This window comes from Calidris pugnax, unplaced genomic scaffold, assembly GCF_001431845.1.
Source record: "Calidris pugnax isolate Ruff unplaced genomic scaffold, ASM143184v1 scaffold5, whole genome shotgun sequence".
NCBI lineage: Eukaryota > Metazoa > Chordata > Aves > Charadriiformes > Scolopacidae > Calidris > Calidris pugnax.
The window spans coordinates 3,916,249-3,934,574 of NW_015090814.1; the positions used below are offsets into that span (position 1 = coordinate 3,916,249).

General features: G+C 38.2%; 1 protein-coding gene across 6 annotated transcripts in view; it reads left to right on the forward strand.

The window, feature by feature from the left end:
* Positions 1-18,326, forward strand: part of LOC106886591 (chromosome unknown open reading frame, human C8orf34) — a 231,210-nt gene that overhangs the window by 170,533 nt on the left and 42,351 nt on the right. For 5 of the 6 annotated variants that reach the window (XR_001411693.1, XM_014939663.1, XM_014939659.1 and 2 more), the window contains 2 exons: positions 1,842-2,344; positions 7,645-7,738. Coding sequence is in view for 5 of the 6 variants with exons in the window: in XM_014939663.1 (XP_014795149.1) it covers positions 1,842-2,344; positions 7,645-7,738 (597 nt within the window). In the remaining variant the exon portion in view is untranslated. Of the gene's footprint in view, positions 1-1,841; positions 2,345-7,644; positions 7,739-10,372; positions 11,011-18,326 lie in introns of those variants that run through there. The other variant, XM_014939660.1, reaches the window with a different exon arrangement.

The following is an 18,326-nucleotide window of genomic DNA, read 5'->3' on the forward strand; positions in this document are numbered from 1 at the left end:
TAATATTTCAAAGACATAGGCTAAGCTGAATCTTTAGAAGAACATGTTCCTCATTTGGTTTAAATTGGCTAGCCCACATTGTCATTTATTGGCCCCTGAATTTTTGCCAGGCTTTTACAAGTTCCAAAGTGATGTGTATTGATTTTTTTTTTAAAAAGCATAATGGAAAAGAACTTCAAGACAATTATTTCAAAATGAAAGAAATTAATTTTAAGAGACCAACAAAGCAGAAATTAGAAATATTTTTAACCGTTTGCTAGAAACAATAGCTATGTTTTGAAATTTGCTAACAGCAAAACACTTAATGATTAAAGAGTTGAGAGACACTTTTATCTGAGGCTTTCAGAACTATTTCAGTTTTACCAGCTTTTCTAGTAACAACATTTGAAATGTGTAGAATATCTTGTATTAGACTAGTAACGTGGAATTAACATAACTTATTTCCGTTTCCAAGGTGTTATTGTAATATAAGTTAATGTTAAGGCAGCACTTCTTTAATTATTTTACGTACAGCATTCCTTCTATACTTACTGGTAAACATAAGTGAAAGAACAACATGCAGTTGAGAATCTTTTAGGACTTTTAGAACCTGAAGTTATTGTTATGAAAATAAAAATTAAATGCTATTTTTATATAGTTCAATTAATAGGTGTTTCAATAAATAAAACCTTGCTGATTTACAGCTTCTGAGGCTGTGACTTACAGAGTTTAATGGGAAATGACATTGTTTTTCTAAAGATAACCAACCAGCCATATCACAACCAAGTTACAGTAGAGTACATACCAGTGAGAGTGAAAATCCGTAACAATTGTGAAAGATAAAATAAACTTGAGTAAACTGTTCCTTAAACTTTTACTTGCAAGGACTTTTAGAATGTTAGCAATGCTAACCTAAATCCCAGCTCCCCTCACCTAACATTGTTGGATGTGTCTGATTTAATTCATCAGGAGCATTAATACAATTTAAATGAATTTGGAAGATATTTTTCATCACTACTCCTGATCTGTTCTGCTTTTAAAGTGTCTTATTCCTTATGGTTGTGTCAGGTGTGGGGTGACTGGACCACCAAACGGTGGCCACCTTTTCTCCTTAGATTCTAGGTGTTGGTGACCCTGTCACCTGCTTTGGCACTAAAGGCAGGCCAGAGCACAAAATTCAGATTCAAACAGGATCACAGATCCAGATGTGCTAGAGTTCAAGGATTGTTTCCCCCAGAATTTTTGTTGGGCAAGAGACAGCATGGCCAGAAGCAAAAGCCTTGCCTTGAAATAGTTTTGGATTGCCCTTCACTCTTGTGGAATCTCCTTCTCTGGAGACATTCAACCCCACCTGGACACGTTCCTGTGGGACCTGCTCTGGGTGACCCTGCTCTGGCAGGGGGTTGGACTGGATGATCTCCAGAGGTCCCTTCCAACCCCATATCATTCTGTGATTCTCTGATTCTGTGATTCACTGCAGCTGAGGATGGCAAGTTCAGCTCACTGCTCCATATTGGTGTGACACTGATGAGAAACTGTGCAAATGCTACAGAGAGATAACTTTGAAGAAATGAGAGGGATTTTTTACAGGTTGAATTGATGTTCAATGAAGTGGTAATATTTAGTTTCTGTGGGATGGCTCTGTTTGCAGTAAATCAAATATAAATAAACTTTGAGGAAATGGTTGTCAAACATTCAAACTCTTAATTCGAATGCCTTATATTTTAAGGGTGAATAGATTTTCTCTGCACAGCTTCAGTTTGTCGCTTGCAGTGGAGAAAATCAATGAGTTTTAAACCAGAGAGAAACAGAAAGTGAGTTTCTGTCTTTCTTTTCTTCTTTCTTTGTGTGTGTGTGCACAGATATTGAAAAGGATCTAGCACTATGGGAAGAAGCAAGGCTCTCAAGAAGCCCTACTGTCCAACATCATAGTTTAGTTACACCTGACCATCAAGGCAGTCTTCAAGCTACCCAGGGCCAAAATCCGAGGCCTCAGGTGCCAACTCCGACAGGGAAGAACATTCTGCTCCAAGGAAACAAATCACCACCGCTGCCCACCAACAGCAGGACACTGGTCTCCAGTGTCACAAACAGTAGGCCTCCAACACCCGGTACACAAGCCAACAGGCCACCGACTCCATCAACGCCGGGGAGCAGGCCTGTGACCCCGAATAGCTTGCTGTCACGGCCTCTTACCCCTAGCAACCAAGGAAATAGGGAAGGCATCATTAGTATGCAAAGAAGCAGATCTTTGACATCTAAGAGCCAAATGGGGAGGACCCTCAGCGCTGCTTCAGGGCTTTCTGTGCAAATGAGTGGAGACATTGTTGGAACTGTCACTACTCAGAGAAGCAGTTTATCAGAAGTAAGATTTTCAATTTAATGTTTTTTTGCAATTTTTAAGAGCTGCTATAACATGAAGACTAGGTTGTGTTTTATGTTGAAGTAACATCGGTATACCTAATGTAACTTATTGCTCTGAGAAGAACTTGAAATATAATGATGAGAAAATTAGCAAGGAAATACTGCTCAGTTTTGAGAGGTACTGATTAGAGGATGTCAGGATTAGTACAGAAATCATACTCAAACACTCCTGCCTCCAAATTTTCCATGAGCTCTGTAGGTTTTTGCCTGCGTGGTGCATAGCAGTTTTATTAGCCTTACAGTTTCCAAGAGGTGCATACCTCTGGAATATTAAGCAGAACTTTATCTTATCTTTATGATTCCAGGATTTTTTATTTTTTTTTTTGGGGTCCTTGGTCTGCTTTTTTTTGCATTTTTTGGACACATTGGTATGATTAGTTAGACGTAGCGGACCGGACAAATTTTCCGAAACACAAAACTGATCTGCAATGAGAAAATGTCCAAGATCATTGAAACACTCTCTAGTACTATGTGCATGTTAACTAGGCTGATGCAGAACATAAACACTTCCCCTCCCATATTAATGGCTTTCACAGGATTAGTCTTTATTTAAAGCAGAACAGAACAAAAAGTTGAAGTACCTTGTAAATTTGGAGTGGGATTCTCCTCTGCCAACCTTAGCTGCCTTAAAGATAACTTCAGTGCGCAGGCAGTGGAAATCAAAGCACCTGTGAAAGAGCAGCCCCGCTCTCTCTCTCTCAGATACATGCCTTACAAAGGTGAGTTTTTTCTCAGGAAGTGTCAGTCCTTATATACAGACTTGAGAAGGACCTATATGTCTAGATTGGTAATTTTTTAATGGTCGAATAAGTCATTTCCCACCATTTCCTACCAATCTCTTTGTAACCCATTTGTCAAAGCCCGGAGAGCTTTTTTCCAAGACTGAAAAAAAATCATACCTTTAGATAATAATTTCTAAGAAGTATCATTTGCTTTAAAAATCTGTTGGGTATGACACTTGGCACAATGTATTATAGTCTAATGACTTTTTTAAAAAATGAAAAAGTGTTGTTTATAATAATACTCTTTAGACTTGCTTGTAGGAAAATTAGGTATTTGGTACTTAGCATAATCTTGCAACTAAGTATATGGCCTCCATTATTTATTATGAAAGAAAGGAAACGAGGCACAGATAACTCTAAAGAATATGTGGAGGAAATCTTACTTAAATCTGGTCACGGAAAAAAAAAATATCCTAATTTTGGTGTTTGAATGGCAGTGCGCTAATCTAATCACTTTAGCTACTTCTTCACCTACAATTGGATATCCACCTTAAAAACATGAGGACTGAAGGTGACTATAGTTCTGTTGAAAGTATCTTCACTGACAGATGATATATTTTCAAATCAGAAGTTTTCCATGTAAAAAAATATGCAGTTGTAACAAATTTCTTTCCTGACAAGCAAAAACCCCTTTGTCTCCTGTTTTGAGGGGTTTCGGTTTGTGTGTTGGAATTTTCTCACATACCACAAAATGAGAATTGAAATTCATTTCCAGCTAAAAATGTTTAGAAGAAATTAAGTGTTTCATTTTTTCCCACTAAACACTTGGCTCCTCTTTTTCTTTCTTTCTTTTTAAGCAGTCCTGTTCTTAACTGATACCTAGTTATGTGATGCCAACTAGAATTATTGTATAGACCCCTGAAAGTGCCATGGTATGAGCACTGTGTCTCCACCAAGGGATGTCCAGTCTGTCCATTGCTTCTGATCTTTCCTGTAACAAGGCAGGCAACTAAAAATGCTTTATTCCATAGCCTTTTTGTAGTTATACTAATAATGAGTCCCATTTCATTTGCTGTGACTTGTTACTTCTGTTTGCCAAATCCCGAGCTTTACCAATAGCTCTTACAACAAGTGTCCTGGTATACTTTTAATATATGTATATATATGTCTCAAGAACAGTAAGAAATGAGCAGTATTACTCTGTTTTACAGTTAGAATGGCGTGTCCAGTTTCATCCAGCAAGCCCACTGTAATGCTGGCGTTAAATCTCAGCGTTTCTATACAGGATCTTATCCTCTATTATAATCCCTTCTAGAAGTGACAAATTCTTTTCTTGCTTTTTGCTCACTGGGTACAATAGTGCGTTGGCTGCCGGTGACCCAGCTCAAACCCTATTTATCCCTTCCTGACACGCACAAGTGACCTTTGACTTAATGGAAACTCATCTTGGGACTAGCTCTGCTTCCAAGGGGAAAACTGCTAATATGATCTGTTCGTCCCAAAGACCTTCCTCTGTCAAGCTGTAAAGGTCCCCTCGGATGTCAGAGAGTGGCTGATGGGGGAGGTGACCAATCTGCCACTTGCAGCTCTGTGGTTGGAGTGTTCTACTGGCAACTTTGGGAGCTCTTTTAAGCTGTCTTTGCCCACTGAAGTTCCCAGTCACTTAGAGAACTAGGTTTAGACAGAACATACCCAGGAAGCATATCTATTCAGTAACACTTTTTGCCAGGTTAGAGGTGTCCCCCTATTTGTGCCCATGTGATTTCCTTCTCTTGTGTAACGGCTTCTCTCAGACCATGGAGATGAATTTTAAAAAGTCAAAGGTGGCCTGGGGTAGAACAACAAGGTTCTGTCTTTCTTTGTACTTTTACGGATCACAAACATAAAACTCAAGGCTGATACTGTAAATTATTTTGCAACTTTCATTGTAGGTTTTGTATCCTCTTCCTGTATAAAAACAGTAAAATAAAAGAAGGGAAAGTGCCTTTATTCTTCTTAGACTTATGGTGTGAACGTGGAGTCTCCAGTAGATGCAAATACACTGTGGTTACATTCCCAGTCCTACCGAAGATACTATGATTTTGCAAATAGTTCTGCTTCCTTACTCTTAGATGGTGTTAATGGAATTAACCATTACAAATTTGATAAATATTTTTTCTGAATAAATTGGTTGAAAAGGATGCAGTTGCTGGGTACCAGGAGCATGTTTTAGCATAAGGATCTTGAATTAAAGAATTCAGAATCTGCATGGATTTACACTGTGTGTGCTGTCAGTTGTTTATTTATGAGGAATTTTCATGTATCTCTCAATGCCTTATGTATGCTTACTAGTTTGTCATATGTTTCAGAGTAACACAACAAGTCTAAAATACAAAAATATTACTGACAAATACAATTCTGTGTTCTTCTCAAGTGGTAGTAAAATTCATGCTCAGGATGGTTTAATCTTGTTATAGCACAAATCTTAAATAATTTGGCAAGTACTTAACATATCAGCTGTTAAGAATGTTTTGGGGTTTTTTAATGCTCAAGACTTATGAACTGAGATTCTGTGGGCGAGTTTCTGCCTCTTGGCACACATAATATTACAAAGTTCTAACAGGTGTGTTTTATTATCAGCTCTGTTCAAGGCTGAATTGAATTATAGCAAAGAAATGCTACCAAGAGAAATAGTTTTATTATCTCTATAAAACTAATAAATCAGGGTTCCAAATCCTTTGGCAGAGATCCTTTTATGCATATACCTTATCCTTTGGTGTTTTGTATAAATTGACAAAGGAATGTTGAATCCTGCTTATCTCTTTAGGATGGATTCCATTAAAGTGACACCATTCTGTGATGGTTATCAATAGCTGTTGAGATGAAAATACTACTGACTCCCTCGTTTGCCATTTCATCTTCTGAACACTTGGAATTTTACAATCACTTTATTTGTCCAGATAGTATAAAGTGGTATTCAGTAATCTTTATTGGTCTGTCATTGTTAACAGAGAGAAATTTCAGTTTATTTGAGTACAGCATTGATTAACACAAGTTTTCCTCCTGCTTCCCAGAGTATAGAACATAACTTTATGTGACGAGGACTTTCTTTTTTGGTCAGATACTTCCATTCCGTTCTGCTGCCGGGGTCAGTTCTTTGCTTCATGCTTTTTTTGGAGGATTACAAAGCGTGCTGATCGGGGCGGGAGCCACTCGCTGCTCCTGCAAGAAACCTGTTTTGGGAACCAAACCACTTTGCCCAGTTCTGTAGGTTGCAGTCAGCAACCTTCTCGAGCACTGAGCACATTTGAAATGGCAAGACACATGTGTAAGTCCTGGAGCTCCTGCCTGAGCTTGATGCTGGGCCATTGCAGCAGTTCTTTGTGGATTTTTTTAACAGATTACTGACACAATTAATAATTTACTCCCAGTGAGTTGGATGTTGACTGAACAACCAGCTGTCTCCAAGAACTGATTTAAACAAGCCTGGTTTCTGTTTTTTAACCAGATAGCCTAACACTAAAAAAAGCAGGTAGCCTAACAATAAAAAAACAGGTAGCCTAACAATAAAAATTATGCTGTTTAAATGCAATTTAACTTTGAATATCTAGATGCTGATTTTCAGCTGGTGTAACAGAAGACAGCAGTATTACTTCCCCCCTTTTTTTCCAGGTACTTATAAGAATCTGGCCAGTAATTTTATGATATCTGGCCAATGTTTATGTTCTCTGTTAGAGACTAGACTTGCGTCTTTGAACTGCTTTTGAGAATAAAACTATGCGTTCCAGTCTCATCTCTTACCATGAATATTGCAAAGGAATCTGTCAAAGTATTTTATATGTCTGTGTGTGTATGTGCTCACGTGTGTGTATGGAAAAAATATTTTTATATACATACATATATACATTATATAAAAAAGGATGCAATTATAAAACATTTTTTAAAGCATATATTCAGCTCCGTATGGATTTTTAGCTGTGTGAAACATTCATATTTTGATGCTTAGAGTTTTATGGTATCTTGGAGACAAAAGTTTCCATAGGATTCTTTCCTTCCTAGGCTTTCTCCTTCTCTAATAAAACCATAGGTTCTAAATCAAGTTTCAGGTCCCCATTCTTACTAGACTGGAAACAGTGAAAGTTCTGACAAATCAAGGCTTGACTTAAAAAAATGGTGTGTGCCATGTATAGGCATAGTCCAAAAACTGCAGGGACAGATGCAATATTTGCATTAAGATTTTTGTCTGTCACTGCATTTCTAGGATTACTATGTATATGTCTGTGACTATAGCAGATAGATAGCTAAAGAGACTATTTTTTGCCAGAATAGATATATAAAATAGAACTAAATAATAATAATAATAAATTTCTAGGGAGTCTGTATATCCTCTACATTCTGGTTTTATTTCACAGCAAAATATTTTTTTTTTATTAAAGGCTTTCTCCTCTCTAGTTAATTGAGACTAGAGCGTTTGCTACAGTCTGCATTTATATAGAACCATTCTCTGTCATTTTATCTAAAATAGATCTGTTTGTGGCAGGATGAATTCTTACAACAGCTTCAGCTTGCTCATCAACCTTGGATACTGCCGAGTGACACAGAAAGTGAAGGAGTGGAAGCTGACCAAGACAAATGTAAGTATATGTGTTAGGATTAGATAATATGTCAAAAAACCCTCAAACCCTTGTACTTCTCTCTTTCATATCTTCAAATCCTGTGAAGATGTCATGCCTGCTCATGGGAGCTTTTCTCATAAGTACCGATTACTCATTTGTTTGAGGGCTGAGCTTTGGGGGATTGATTTACGTAAGCTTTCCCGCAGTCACTGAACAATGACAAAGTGCTTGCAGACCACAGTTTACTCTGCTAAGTGAAACAATTTGTCCTGATGTGTTAAAGTAGCTGTTCCAGAGAAGCGGTGTGAAGTTGAAATAGATACTCTGTTTAGTAAGTCTGTATTGACCAGCAAAAAAACCCCAAAAAACAAACCTCACAAAAAAACCCCAGTAATTCTGAAAAGTAGAGCCTTCCTCCTCAGGACAGCAAAAAAACCCCCAAAAAAACAAAACCTCACAAAAACCCCAACAATTCTGAAAAGTAGAGCCTTCCTCCTCAGGCCTCTGACTTCATTATCTCTATTTTTGAATTCCTTTGTTTGAAAATAAAATAAAAAAAATAAATTCTTAACCACACAAGTAATACTTAATATCCTACACTCTTTGAAGTGGTTGTCTAATCGTGAAAGCAAAGGTCAGCAGGATTATAAATCCCTGCATTCTTTTGAATTGCTTTGTTTGAAAATAAAATAAAAAAAAAATTCTTAACCACACAAGTAATCCTTAATATCCTACACTCTTTGAAGTGGTTGTCTAATCGTGAAAGCAAAGGTCAGCAGGATTATAAATGAAATGAGACAACAAGTAGGAACAAGTAACATGCTATAAATTGCAATACATTAAGACTGTAGCAAGTTCTATCTGCCTACAAGGTGCCTGTAAATAATCTTGCTGAAAATATTAAATGCTTTGCATTTTCTGTTTTAATTCATGGTAGCTTTGTGATCTGCAAGGGTGAATATACAAACTATTTCCTAACATGTTTTAAGATGATATACTTGAAAAGATCAGATCATTTAATTGGCATGTTTAGAAAACTTAATGCCTTCTACTAAAACTGCTTTAAACATGCACAGTTAAAATAACAAAGCCAATTACTTCTCAGAATGGAAGAGTCATGTAAGGGATTAATGATTAATAATATTTGATAATAATTATACCAGATAAAAAGAACATATTTCAAAATTATGCCACTTAAAAAATGAAGAGTTTTCTATCCATATATCAGTTTCACAAATCCATATATAGCCTGGGGTTTGACTATTTCAGTTTACATACTGAAGGGCATGTGTTTTTTTAACACTAGCACAGTGTTAAAATGAAGTTCTGTGTGTCTAGCTGATTTTAATCCAGAGCCAGTAAGTCCAGTTTGACTTGCACCTGAACCCTTCCCTTATCTTTGGTCACTTTAGGTGGCCAGAGGGAAAACCTGGTAGCTGCCTTTTCTGTGCAAGTGAATTTTCCTCTGTGTTTTCTTTGGTGAATTTACAGCCCTGCAAACATTGGTAGGACTGGCTGTGCAAACACAGACTGGTGTTAATTGTGTAATCAGGGAGCCTGGTGCTTCAGGACGCGTCAGATGTACAGCATGTTTCTTTTGTGGCTGCTGTACCTGAATTACATGGGTGCAGGGACCTCTGAGCATCCAAGATCCTATGCTGTAAGAGTCCAAGAATCCTGGTAGATCATTTTCACTGCCCAGTGTGATGGAGTGGTAAATTATAGGTAAAAGTTTCAGTCCTACCACCAGATCAGTAGAGATGGTTGTTGCCTAACAAATAACTATTGTTTTTCCTTGATCTGATGGCACTGAGAACAGAAAAGGGAAAGAAGGTAGCTGTAAGCTACCTTCTACAGTTTTACCAAAAGTTAAAGCATGTTGTTAAAGGCATTGCCCAAATGCCTCTTAAACACTGACAGGTCTGGAACATTGACCTCCTCTCTAGGAAGTCATTTCCAGTGTTTGACCACCCTCTCAGTAAGGAAATGCTTCCTAATGCCCAGCCTGAACCTCCCCTACTGCAGCTTTGGACCATTCCCACACATCCTATCCCTGGATCCCAGAGAAAAGGGCTCAGCACCTCCTTCTCCACTTCCCCTCCTCAGGATCCCAGGGAGAAGAGTTCAGCACCTCCCTCTCCTCTTCCCCTCCTCAGGAAGCTGTAAAGAGTCATGAGGCCACCCCTCAGCCTCCTTTTCTCCAAACTAGACAAACCCAAAGTCCTAAACCCGCTCCTCATAGGACATTCCTTCCAGCCCTTTCACCTGCTTTGCTGCCATCATCTGGACACATTCAAGGACCTTCACATCCTTCTGAATTTGTGGGCCCAGAAGAGCACACAGTACTCCAGGTGAGGCCACACCAAGGCTGAACACAGCAGGACAATCACCTCTTTTCACCAGCTGGTTATACTGGGTTGGAAGCCCCCCAGGATGCAGTTTGCCCTCTTGGCTACCAGGGCACTGCTGGCTGCTATTGACCCTGCTGTCGACCAGCACCCCCAGATCCCTTTCCACAGGGCTGATCCCCAGCCACTCCACTCCCAGTTTTTACTTGTGCCTGGCATTACTCCATCCTAAGCCCAGAATCAGCATTTGGACTTTATCCTATTTCATCCCATTAACCATTGTCCAATGCTCCAATCTATCTAGATTCTTCTGCAAGACCTCCTGTCCCTCAAGAGAGTCAACAGCACCTCCCAGCTTGGTATCATCCACAAACTTGTAATGGTGCATTCAACTCCTGCATCCAGCTCATTGATAAATATATTGAACAGAACTGGCCCTAGAACCGAACCCTGAGGAGCACCGCTGGTAGCCCCATTCACTCCAACCCTTTGAGCTCTGCCCTTCAGATGGTTCTTCATTCAGCGGACCAAGAGCCCACTCATGCCACAGTTGGACAACTTGTCCAGAAGGATGCTATGAGGGACAGTATCAAAAGCCTTACTAAAATCCATAAAAAACTACACCCACTGCTTTTCCTTCATCCACCAGGCAGATGACCTTATCATAGAAGGATATCAAATTAGTTAAACAGGACTTTCCCTTTGTGAACTGTGGTGTAGGTAACTAACTGCTGCGCCCGTTATAGGAAGTCAGTGTTCTACTAATATAGCTAAAGGAGTAGAACAGAAATGTTTGGTCAAAGCAATACTTCCTGTATCTGAGCTCTGATAATGATGCATGTTATTAAAAATAACAATTAGAATGTTATCATCCCCGTCTAAGGTTATATCTGAGTCTCACTGGCAAGCAGAAAGTGTGGAGGTGCCGCTGCTGACGAAGTAGAGCCTTTTTTTACAACTCCAGTGGTGATGTGGAGAGTCGGTGAGGGGCTTGGCAAACCTGCTGATGCCAGTGCTTGTAGGCAGAGCAGCTGGCAAGATTGCACATCATTTTTCACCCTAAAGTTAATAAATCTGTGTGGATGTTGTGTGTGTGATTTAGTGTCGAGGGGGCCCCGGAGTTTGTAATTTATGAGTCTGAGCAGAAGAGCTGCAAAATTAATCTTTACAATAGCAACACCTGTTCTTTGACTCAGCTTTTAATAAATTAAACATGGATAATATTTACCACATTCTTTGACTACTTTGAGATAATAGCAGCCAGGTGTAAAGCTCGTTTTTGGTAGTGGGAAAATTAACAATGCATAAGGAGAAGCTCTGTGAGTCACCTTGAGTTCTTTTAAATTAATACCTTCTGGTTAGTGTTCTACAAGAATGAAAAAATTTGGGGGTAACAGTTTCAAATATAGTCAGATGTAGGAGTTTAAAGAGGCTATTTTCAAAGCCAGTGATATCTGAACAGAACTGGGTCACTTCGGCATCTCAGCATCTCCCAACAAACATCATTTGCAAAATGGGTATGACAGCAGACATCTTGTCTTATGGAAATGAGGTCTAGGTTCTCAGCTCTTGTAAATCAGGCTTTACTTTCTAAATCTTGCAGGCTCTCTGACAGTATTTTAAGAATTTACCCTTATCAGCAAGATCCAAAGATAACTGGAAGTCAATAATTTTTAAAGCTTTGTACCAATTATGACAAAATTTGAAATCAAACAGGTACTCATATAAAAGAGTATAAATGATTACAGCTTAAAAGATTTGTTATGTTAAAGAAGGAAAAAAGAATGTTTTCAAGAAGCACTGTTGATATTATTTGCAGCAAACCCTCTCCTTCTTCCTCTTTGTTTGCTTAATTAAGTTTGTGGCCATATGTCAGAGAGAGATAGATGCGTAATTATCTGCTCTTATAATGTAAATTTTGTTACTAAAAAATTGGAATGAACACATGCTTTTTTAAGATCTACTGTCATTTAGTAACTAAATTTCTTCTGGTTGCTAGATGTGTTCTCCTTTGTTCACACCGAGCAGAGAGGAGTGAAAATGGCCAAGGTAATATGGCCCAAAATCAAGGGTTTGTGGTTCTTTTGTCATTTTAGTATCACTAAAACACCTGTAGACAGGGCCTCCTGTAGTAGTTTGCTTGTGTGCTGATTCTCTGAACAGAATTTTCAGAGGATGCATAGAGATCATTCTTGGAAAAAGGAGGGGTCTGGAAAAAATATTCATCACTTCCACAATAGTTGAGTTTGGTTAGAGTTCTCTGAGCTGGCAAGAAGAATTTTCTCCTTTATGGAGTACTGATGCAAGGAGACAGAAGAGCATAATCTACAATCAGCAGAGCATTTCTTAGCCAACTGTTATAAGAAGAAACTTGGCCTTTCAGGGGACTGGCAAGAGTCAGTTTGAATTTTCCCTTGAGAACAGATTCTACAAATACTGCTGATTGGAAACTTCCAATGCTTCACTTGCTTCCAAGAATCTTGAAAAGACAAAGAGAGTCTTTTGGTGTAATTTGGCCTACTATCTCTAGTCCTGGCATGGATTTACTCCCCAAAAGCCCGAGTCTGCTTTCTTGGGTGCCTAACTGAAGAAGTCGCCCACACAGCAGGTTTCCCCAGGTCTCACAGCTTTGGCCACAGGGATCCCCACCTGCAGTCAGTCCATTTGGCAAATGTACAGGTGAATAATGTAAGCTCTTAGCGAGCTTGCTACTTGGTTAATCCATATTTAAAATATACATATTTCTATATGTGTTCCCTTGCCCTAATCTGCTTAAGGCACGTCCATTTCTGTAGTCAATGGCATGCTAAGCAGTGTGGCTACTATCACTTCACACCAACTTGCCAACAGGAGCATTAGATGCTTATTTCTAGCTCAGCTGATCTGGGATAAGGCTTGAACTCTCACCTACTGACCTGGGGCAAGAAACTTAAATGTTTTGCCACTAAGACATCTGCAAACTGTTTTCTAAGTCTGCAGTGGAAGGTCTGCTGCTGATAAATCAAAGCTGATTGTTGGGGAAAAGTGGGATTTCCACTCCATTCATTCTTGGACTGGTCTTAAAACTCTGTGGTCAAAGACGCTCTGCTGGTGACTTCAACAGGTATTGAAGCAAACCTTCATTTTCCCATTCTGCACAAACATCCACTTAGGAACAAGACTGAAAGAATGAAAGACAGGGGATTTTTGTAGAAAAAACAAATTCAGGCTGTGTTCCAGTAAAATTCCAAACCATACAATATTTGTACATGGGTTAGATTCCTTATGTTGAGCAAATTCACATGGATAAACAGTAAGTTTTTCTTAATTATGAAAATAGGTGTTCCTAAGGTTTTGAAAATTGCTTGATCAGAGTTGATAGTAAGAAGGAGTTTACTGATGGAATATGTTTTTTCTGTAAAAGTTTCCTATTGCTTGAGTCAGGTAGTACTCAGTGTAAGAATGACAGAATCTGGCTTAGAGCAGCAACTGTTTATTGCAACCTTTATGACATTATCATAAACACATTTCATTTCTGTCAGTCAAATTCAGACATTTGTGTTTGTGTTCTGCTCTGATGGAGTACAGCAGTACTGGAAACATCTCTTTCAGTGGGTATGAGCTTAGGGCAAGGCTAGTTTTGGTTTCTTTAGGGAGTAAGGTAGTGCTGAGGCATTGCTCAAATGTGACAGCCAATTATATGTGTGATTAATAAGAACATAATATTTGTAGTTGTATTTTCCCAATGAATAGTAAATTCACTATAAATATGCACTTTTTTGTCACAAAAGTGAATGTGTCTTGAACTTCCAAGTGACTTTAATTCCAGATTCATGAATCTTCTGGAGAAACTTATTGGTATCTTTCTTTCATTTGATATCTCGAGAGTGGTGATATAAATTGGAGTAAAAAAAGTCAAATCTCCCCATCCCACGTAACCTTTGTAGGGAGTGTCATGAAGCTTTTGTCTGCTTGGGGTATGAGTCATTTTCCAGATTTCTCCAGTGCACATTTACATATGTTAAAGAAGATACGTGGTCTCTCATTCTCCCTACCTGTGTCTGGGTAGGTATTTTAGCTTTAGACAGTTCTGTGTCCACCCACTTCAGAAATGGGATACCAGTCAGGATTGTGTTCCTGAAAACAGAATTCCTCCAGGCCCATTGGATGGTCTTTCCTGGATGGCTTGTGACACCCATAGCTTAAGCTGCACCATTTCATATAACTGCTTTTTGAGTCTGAAAACGAGAGAAAACAATTTTCCAGCATGGAAACTTGTCCACTTGGATTTAATTATTTATAGACAGTGAAACAAAAATATAGACTGATGTTATTTCAACCAGAAGTTAGATGACTGTTGGATAGTGAGGGAAGAGTTCAAATACAGCTCGGGAATGTTGGGAGTTAGACTCAAGATTCCTATTTTTTGAATGGATGTGCTTAAATCCAAAGCTATCATTTTCTCCTTATAGCATTAAGGCTTTAGTACATGTCACTTTGTTTCTACTGAATAATATTTGGTTTCATCTTGGAAATATTCACATTGAACTAAATTTGGGAGGAGAAGAGAATTTTCCACTCCAGTGAGGAAAAAAAAATTCTCGAAATTTGTTTCAGTGCAGAAAGCTGTTTTCAGTACAGCTTCCAAACCTAAGGATATCTTTTTCTGCAACTTGTATTATTATGGTAAACTTGGATTCCTAAAGACATTTAATGTAATAAAAAATGACACTATAATTTAAAAAAATGGCATAGAGAATTATCAAGGCACACATTAGGTAAATTAAAAGCTGGCTCACTGAGGAATCGAAACCTAGAGTTTCTAATGGGAAGATGTAGATGAATGGACCTCATTAGGGTCTGATAGTTTTGGATAATTGGTGGGAAGGACAAGTTGAAGTTATTAAATGATATGAATCCCTTGGTATAATGGCCACATTCCAGTAAAATGCACTTTATTATAACCAGATGAAATATATTCGAACCAACTGAAACATATCTGGCACCAGAGAAATGTATCTGTCTCTGCTGTAGAATAATGAGGCTTTGTCCTGGAAAGCAGTGACCTAATGGATTTAGGATGGTCATAGAAGATCATCTCAGTGTGAGCTCTCAGCATACTGCTGTTACAAAGAAGGGTAGACCACTCCTTGAATGCCGAACAAGTTAAGTAGCAAAGTAATTATTCCAGATCACATCAGTAAAAAACTGTGGTTTTGGTGTCTTGCCATTAAGAAAGATTGGAATTACTTGAGAGATTTCAGAAGATGCTTAAAAACAACCCAGGGTTTGGGAAACCCTGTTGGGAGTTAGCCTCACCTAAAGGCACTCAACTAGGAACCTCGGAGATGACTTGCTGTCTCTAGGTAGACATTTAAATAAAAAAGATACAACTCATCAGACTGTGATGAAGGAAATTAAATACTGTGTCCTAGCAACCAGGAGCCTTAAGCATTGTAAGCAAAAGTTAAGGGAGGCAATAAACTTGGAGTTATTAACACGACGTGATGGGGCCTTCTAAATGACAGCTGATTGATAGATAATCCAGCAGGAGATTCTGTGGGCTCTATACAGGTGTACGGGAGATCAAAGTAGATGATCACAGCAGGATTTTTTGTCCTGGTGTCCATGAATATTCTTACTCATTCTCATAAAGAGCAGTTTGAATGTGCAATTTTTCTTGCTTTCCTGGACACTGCATCTTAGGCATTGTAGAGATGATGATCATGATTCTATATTCTACCTGTTTTCTTACAAATCCTTGAAGATATGCATAACTCCATGTACCTGTAAGCATGGTTTTGTGATTTTTATTCTAAGGTTTATTCTAGTGATTTTAAACTGGAAAGCACAGATTCTGTGGGCTCTATACAGGTGTACGGGAGATCAAAGTAGATGATCACAGCAGGATTTTTTGTCCTGGTATCTATGAATATACTTACTCATTCTCATAAAGAGCAGTTGGATGTGCAATTTTGCTTGCGTTCCTGGACACTGCATCTTAGGCATTGTAGAGATGATGATCATGATTCTATATTCTACCTGTTTTCTTACAAATCCTTGAAGATATGCATAACTCCATGTGCCTGTAAGCACGGTTTTGTGATTTTTATTCTAAGGTTTATTCTAGTGATTTTAAACTGGAAAGCATCCCCTTCTCCAGTTGTTTTCATTATCATCCTTGGAATAAAAAATCATTTACTTGAGAAGTCAGGGTGCCTCTGGGTAAAGTAATGGCTGTCCTTAGTGATCCAAAAATATACACCTGGGAAACATAAGAGATGACAGTTTCTCTTAGTATTGACCATAACAAAGATATTAATAAAACATTGTTAAACTTTACTGTCCTCTAGATAATCACAGAAGCCTGTAGATTTCAAAGAACAAAATATGTTCATGCTAATTTTATTGACGTGAATGTCCGATACGCCGTTCTCCAGTTGTTTTCATTATAATTTAGTCCTTGGAATAAAAAAATCATTTACTTGAGAAGTCAGGGTGCCTCTGGATAAAGTAATGGCTGTCCTTAGTGATTCAAAAATATACACCTGGGAAACATAAAAGATGACAGTTTGGCTTAATATTGACCATAACAAAGATATTAATAAAATACTGTTAAACTTTACTGTCCTCTAGATAGTCACAGGAGCCTGTAGATTTCAAAGAACAAAATATGTTCATGCTAATTTTATCGACGTGAATATCCTATATTAAATAGCAGTGTATATAATAACAGTGATATAAGTCTTTTGCTTTTATAATATTTTTTAAATTCAAAAAACATTTGCAAGTGGAGTTCTAAGCTTTCAGGAAAAAAAAAATTTGCTGTGCTTACTTTTTAAATTCCAGAGTTCTGTGCCTGGATAGATACACAGGTAAGTTAAACAGATAATCATCTATGCTCATCCCTAAAAAAACTGTACTAAGATTTATTAAAATTTTGTTCCAAAGTAAGAATATAAACATATATTGATTTACATAAGGCACAATAACAATACTCCACTAGCTGTATATTGATATAGCAGACTATATATATATATTGATACAATAACTTCGATTTGAATAACATAGTGTATGTGTTGAAACACAGGTTGTTTAATATGGTGCTGTTAAAAGATCGGTCTGAAAGGGTATAATAAATAATGATAAACTCCTAGGAAAGTAAGGCTCTTCTCTAATATTAAAGAATTTCAGACAATAAAATAAACTAAAGCTTTTACTCACTAATCAGTGACAACCACTTAACAAGGCTAGCCATTATAGCAAAAAAATGTGACTTTTTAATGGGAATATAGCCTAATTTGCTGCATATTGATGAAGGAACTTTAATTAAATGGCTTGATTCAGTTTTGATTATATCATATTGATCCATCCCTTTCTAGACTTTGCTCTTCCAACACACTTGTTGAGTAAAGGTAACTTAAATGTAGCTCTTTGTGAAGGCATAGAGTGAACTGAGGGCTGATCTTGTCAAAAAAATCTCTGAGTAAAAAGAATATTTTTACTCCGATAATTCAGTCCTGTGTTGGTGCTCATTCCTTTGGCTCCCCACCATATGTGTTGTGTGAATCAGGAGGAGCTCTGGAGAATATCTGACAGTGGTGAGCTGAAACTGCTTCAGCTGGCCTTTCAACCCAAAAATACTCATGAAAGAATACCCCATGGGCTGTAGTAAAGACAAGTGACTATAACCCTGTGAAAATTGTGAGGTGCAAAGTCGTCCTATGGAACTGCATCTGGCATGAGGAGCGTATCCATTAGACTAAGGGACTGCTGTCCAGATGTCCCAGTTGGAAGGAACTGGCCATTTCATATGTTCTTCATAGTACAGAGCATTGGAAAGAGCTGAGGACCAAATTACACTGATGGACACATTCCTTTATGCCTTTCTTGATTCCTTCATTTGCCCTGCTGGCTGAGTGCTTTCACTAAAGGCCAAGAAGATCTTACTGCAAACCTATACACATAGGTTTGCACATGCTTTTTATTCCATTTAATTCTCCCAGACTTTTTCAAAAGCTATCAAACCCTGTCATCTTTCACCAGTACCTTGTGTACTGGTGATTTACAGAAGTGAAGAAAGAGCAAGAAGTAGTCTTGAAGTACTACCAAAGCACATTGGTCACATTCTACACCTACTTTTCACTCAATTTGTTTGAATGCAGATGACCCCATGAAGTGCAAGTCCTGGGGAGCAGCAAGCAGGGAGTAGAACATCCTTTTGTGTTAAATAAGGCCTTGAAACGCTTTTGGCTCCACAGCTGACTGATTGATTCAGC